Below are 5,937 nucleotides of genomic sequence, written 5' to 3'. Positions count from 1 at the left end.
TTTTGGGTTTTTCTATGGCAGAGCTCCAGTTCCACAACTGAGAAGCTGTCAGGAAAAAGAGGATGATTCGTCTTCCTTAGAAGAGCTGAGAACTGAGATTATGTCGCTGCGCTTTGATCGTTCTCCTGCTGAAATGCATAACAACAGAATTACAGAAAGGGAGGACAGAGGATGATGAGGACAATGACGATGATGATGATGATGATGATGATGATGATGATTTTGAGAATTTAAAATAGTGCATTTGTTAGTCATTGTACATTCCCACCTTCCCTCAACTGGCAGGAGTTACCTCCACAATATGCAACTCCCAGTGGGGACGCAGGTCCACTGGCGATGTGGCAGCAGATCCAAACATTTCCCAGGCTTGCCTTTTTTCTGCATCTTGTGGTTTTTGACAGTATGTGGTTTCACTGTCACAACATTTAAAAAAAAAAAAAAGGACAAAATAATTTCTACCCAGACACCCTGTGGGTATCCTAAGCAAAGCTGCTGGGAAATTGAGCAGGATATATACTTGGAACCCTCTGAGGAATCCTACATCACATAAAGGAGCTATTTCTGTCAGTGAGACCTCAACATGATATCTACTGAGACTCTTCGAGCTGTGAGGAATAGTCTGTGGCTGGCAAAGAGGTCCTACAGGAAGTTTGGCTCTCTGTATTGCCTTCACAGAATGGTAATTAAGCTTCAAATCACAATCCATAAATCCAAATATATTAATCATATTCATGTGACTCGAACCTCAATAGTATTGTAAATTATTCGAGAAATAATTTTCAAAGAAAAATCAGATGCACAGGCTAATGATTCACACGAGAACACAGCAGTGGGGATATTCTAGTTTATTACAGTCATCTGAATTTAATTTAAGGCTTTAAATTTAACAATATGTTTAAGCATGATATAAATACATTTCAGAAAGAATCATAAATTATGCTTTTTGACTTTTACACTACAGTGACCATAAACAAAAAAGAAATATAAAATTTGTTCTTAAATATAAATTACCACTGCTCTTACAGACAATAGTCCAAATGATATTCAAGAGATAATATGATTATGCCGTGTATTCAGTAAATATATTACTTTTAGAGAATATGCTACTGGAAGTATTATTGTGTAAACAGTGATTTTTACCAACATGCAACATATAGAACAATGTGCTATGAAACCAGAATTGTTTGCTTTCTTTAGGGAATGTCCTCCTACCATCATGAGCGCAATACAACTGTAACATCAAAGCCATAGCACAGGTTAAAAAGGATCTGGATCTCAAAATGACTGTAGATCCGTCAGCATTATCTCCAGGCCACATAAATCTTCAAGTAGAGGTACAAACAGAATGCAGCCTTCAGGTGATATCACACTTCCTTCAGGAAAGGGAACAGAAGTCTCTGTGGAGCAGAAAATTCTTGATGGAATCAGGCAAAGGAAGGCTAGAGATGTGCCTCAAGCGGTGTTTGCCCATCACCTTCCGAATGGCTATACGACACAAATGAGTCAACCTGTCTGGACATTCTGAAAGAGAGCAGAGATCTAAATCACCACAGGTCGAAATCCATTTTCAAGCCTAAATGAAAAAACAGTTGTTTATCAGTAAATATGCTGTGAATACAAAAATATCCAGTGGCATATCTGTCTGTGGAACCAAGTCAGAACTCTACAAAACAACTAAAAATCATCTCTACTATTACAAAAACATAAAACATTTATGTTATAGTAAAACTTACTCCTGGCCTCCTGATAGATGTTTAAGGCTTCAGGGTTGACACGCACTCTTCCCATAGCATCAGGATCAGGTTCCTCCCATGGCACGAGTTGTGGATCAGCACCGTGATCCAACAGCAGTCTGACAAAATTCGGCTCACATCCATGTCTAAGCACAGCGTCCAGCAGGCAGGAGGCCAGACCTCTGTTCAGTGCTTCACGGCTAACGGGGCCGGTGTAATTGTAGTCGGGGTTAGCGCCGGCCTCAAGGAGCAGCCTGAAGCAGTGTAAATGATGGTAGGCAGCGCTGATGTATAGAGGACACACCACCAATGTGGAAAGGGTGCGAGCACTAAACAGCGGCCTCGGTCCCAACTGGTGATCCACATCTACATCAGCTTTGAACCTGCAAAGTGGCACAGCATGCCCTGGTTAAACTAATAATGAGAATAATAATGTGTGTAAGGAATTAAACACAATCTTCACTTCCCACCTGATCAGTTCTTGTAAAATGTCCACCCTGCCCACCCGGGCCGCGTGGTATAAAGGTGTGCTGCGGTGGTGTCTGCTGCCGTTTGGGTCTGCCCCGGCCTCCAGCAAGATGCGAACGCAGTCCAGGTGTCCGTTAACCACGGCCACATACAGAGCTGTCTGACCCTTGACATCCACCAGGTCCACCTCGGCCCCATGGCTGATGAGAAAGTCCACGCAGTCGCCATGGCCAGCAGTAGCAGCTATACGCAGAGGCGTACAAGGCAGCCAGCCACAGCACCACACAGATTTCTCATTGATCCGTCTGCAGAGGCAAGACAATCACGTTAGGAATGATGTTAAGAAGTCATCAAGCGCACACACAGAATAGTATAACTGGAACGAGAACAACTGCACAGAATATAAAAATGTGTGTTAAAAGATGGAAAGTGCTCACTGTTTAAAGCCGTCTTCCTGCAACAGGCTCTTGATGGTGTCCAAGTCTCCCACGTAGGCGGCGTTATGCAGACGCATGTCCTCACACTGCTCTAGAGGTTTGTCGCAGAACTGCTCCTGAAGCCATTCTTTCAGATTACGGCCTATGAAGGATATACAACAGATAAATTCACCATTTAGTTGCACTTAAGCATGTGGCTATGAACAACCCAATGTCAACCCCTACCTTCCTACTGTAAATAAGAAAAGGGCCACCAAGGGTCTACCACTGACCAGATATTACTTGGCTAAACTCATCATTGTTATCATTATGCACACTGAACTAAATGAAGTAAGCATAATTTTTTTTTTTGGCTTATTATCATCATAGCAGTGACATAAAAAAAAATATAACATCTGATTACTTGGTGCAAAAGTATTGAACATAAACATTACTAGGATTTTTAAATATCATAAAGAGAGAAACAAAAACTAGGTCCAGCTACTGTAACATTGGTGGAAACAGAACACACACATATATAATACACTTATATATAATAATAATAATACACACATATATAATACACTTATATAACAATCAGTCATAACATTAAACCCATCTGCGTAATACTTTGTAGGTATACATGCACTGCCAAGCATCTCAGCAAGATCTGGTAAGGTGTGCTGTAGTATCTGGCAACAAGACGTTAACAGAAGATCCTATAATGAGGTGGAGCCTCCATGAATCAGACTTTTTTCGTCCAGCACATCCCACAGATGCTTAATCAGATTATGATCTGGGGAATTTGAAGGACAAAAAAAGTCTGATCCATGGTCTTGCTGAGATGTTTGGCAGTGCATGTATACCTACAAAGTATTAAGCAGGTGTTTTTAATGTTAAAGCTGATTATTGTATAAGTGTCAACACCTTTGCAAACACTTTGCAGCGGTATATTTAGAATTTTTCCCAGCAGAATATTCCCCAGAGCGTCAAGATGCCTCCACCAGCTTGCCTTCTTCCCAAAATGCATCCTGCTGCAATCTCCAATTAAGTGTCACACAGACACCCGGCTGTCCACATGATGTTAAAGAAAACCCTGACCAATGACCCTGGTTGTCCTTCCTTGGACCACTTTAGGTAGGTATCCTTCACTGCATTGTAGGACCAGCCTTACTAGTCTCACCATCACAACCTGGCTGAGTGGGATGGTAACACACACGCACACACATACACACACACATACACACACATATACACACACAAACACACACTCACACAGAGAGATACACACACAGAAACACACACACAGAGACACACACATATACACAGACGCAGATACACACACACAAACACACACACAGACACACACTCACACAGAGAGAGATACACACAGAGACACACACACAAAGACACACACACACTCATACACAGACACCCACACACAGACACACACACACTCACACTCTCTCTCTCTCACACACACACACACACACACACACACACACACACATCTAGAGGCAACTTAAAGTCCACAATCCACCTCCCAGCATTTTTTTTAGGAAATGGGGAGGAGCTGTGGTCTGAACCGTGGACCCTGGTACCTGGATCAGTGAGTACCTGCTGCCACCATGTATCTGGATATAAAGATATTTCTCATATCAACACCACACCAGAGATCACATCAGTGTGACTGCTGTACTGAGAATGCAAACAACACCCTGGTCCTGTAGCAAGCCTGTGGTGGTTCTCAGTTAAGGTAAGGTATGTGCATTGAGCCTGTCATGTGTAAATAATAAGGATAATGGTGCAGCAGCAGCAGTGTGTAAGTGCAGCAGTGTGTAAATACCTGCTGTGGTGCTGCTGGGCAGGTCAGAGACAGTGATCACAGGACAGCTCCTGGTGGACGGTTCATCATCATCTACATCCCCTTCTACAACATTCACACCGTCTGCCATCGCTCAAACAGCTCTAAGTGGGATTTAGTACAAAAGCAGCTGAGCTACAACACAAACCAGGATGTAATCGGTGCTTATTTCGCCAGTGTTTAGATCCTCGGTGGCATTCCGGATGTTTTGGAGTGTTTTGTCTATCCGGGAATCTGATTGGCTAAAGTCACTTCCGGGTTTTTAGACAGACTGCAGTTAAGGTGGTACAGCAACAAGTGCTGAGATGGGAGTCCAAACCTAAAGGCTTTTTCACTTCATCACTGATTTCATGTAATGCTTTAAATAAATGTAAAGTTAAAGGTGATTAGAGCTTAAAATACTGCAAGCATGTGTGATATTGTTACATTATGGGCACTACTTTACCTTTTATTTCTATTTGAATGACTATTATTCATTGTAATGGTCTTGTTTGTACATGGCAATAATAATAATAACAACAACAACAACAACAACAACAACAATAATAATAAGAATAAGAATAATAATAAAACAATATAAATAATAATAATAATAATAATAAAAACAATAGTAATAATAATAATAATAATAATAATGATGATAATAATAATAATAATAATAAAAACAACGACAACAACAATAATAATAATAAAAGCAATAATATATATATATATATAATAAAAAAATAAGAATTATTATTGTTATTAATATTATAATAAATATAAAAATAATTATAATACAATAAATAATAATAATAATAAGTAGAAGAAGAAGAATAGTAATAAACAAGTGCAGAGAGGGAAAAAAAGTGTGAGTATAGAATATACAGTATACAGTATAAAGTATACAGAGTATAGAATTTTCAAAAGGTTATCATTAGTAGTATTATTATTGTCTTCATTATATAATATAATGATTATAATTATGCAATTTTTAATGTAATATCCTTCTAATGATCCTTCTAATGACAGATCTTCCTCACTGTGTTGTGCAATCTTTCCAAAAAAAAATATATTTCACACATTTCTGAAATTTCGGAACGAATGGTACAAGATCCTACTTCATACATTCATTTATTTATTCTTAGTAACTAAAGCCTTTTCCTAGAACACTAGGCTTGAGCCAGGAATTCACCTTTGTTATGAGGGATGTCCATTACAAGTGTGCACACATTCGCACACTTATTTCACACTTCAGGATATTTTAGAGTAGCCACCTACTGCCATGCTTCGAGGAGATGGGAGGAAACTGAAAAGACACTCAATTCCACACAGACACAAAACAAGGCTCAGAATCAAACTGACAACCCTGGAGCTGTTAGGTGGAGATACTACCAACAGGATCACTTTACTACCCTCCCACTACAAATTTCATAATTTGATCATCTGACATGGTAGAGTAGAGGCTCAGTACCAG

General features: G+C 39.7%; 1 protein-coding gene across 1 annotated transcript; it reads right to left on the bottom strand.

Moving 5' to 3' along the window:
* Positions 1-830: 830 nt before the first annotated feature.
* On the bottom strand, positions 831-4,735 carry asb1 (ankyrin repeat and SOCS box containing 1). The gene is made up of 5 exons (XM_060876828.1): positions 4,464-4,735; positions 2,639-2,780; positions 2,204-2,506; positions 1,734-2,116; positions 831-1,521 (listed from the first exon to the last, which is right to left on the bottom strand). Exons 1-5 carry the CDS (start codon positions 4,570-4,572, stop codon positions 1,376-1,378), a joined length of 1,083 nt encoding a protein of 360 aa, XP_060732811.1. The 5' UTR covers positions 4,573-4,735; the 3' UTR covers positions 831-1,375.
* Positions 4,736-5,937: the final 1,202 nt, after the last annotated feature.

Source organism: Tachysurus vachellii, chromosome 8, assembly GCF_030014155.1.
Source record: "Tachysurus vachellii isolate PV-2020 chromosome 8, HZAU_Pvac_v1, whole genome shotgun sequence".
NCBI classification, from domain to species: Eukaryota; Metazoa; Chordata; class Actinopteri; order Siluriformes; family Bagridae; genus Tachysurus; species Tachysurus vachellii.
This window is presented reverse-complemented; position numbering and strand designations above follow the sequence as displayed.

Bases quoted from the DNA above. Each gene is read 5' to 3' on its own strand.
- asb1 (XM_060876828.1), bottom strand. From the start codon at position 4,572: ATGGCAGACGGTGTGAATGTTGTAGAAGGGGATGTAGATGATGATGAA. The intron at 2,507-2,638 runs GTGAGCACTTTC...TTGCCTCTGCAG, and splicing joins CAGGAAGACGGCTTTAAACA to ACGGATCAATGAGAAATCTG. The intron at 1,522-1,733 runs GTAAGTTTTACT...GCTCTCTTTCAG, and splicing joins CATCTATCAGGAGGCCAGGA to AATGTCCAGACAGGTTGACT.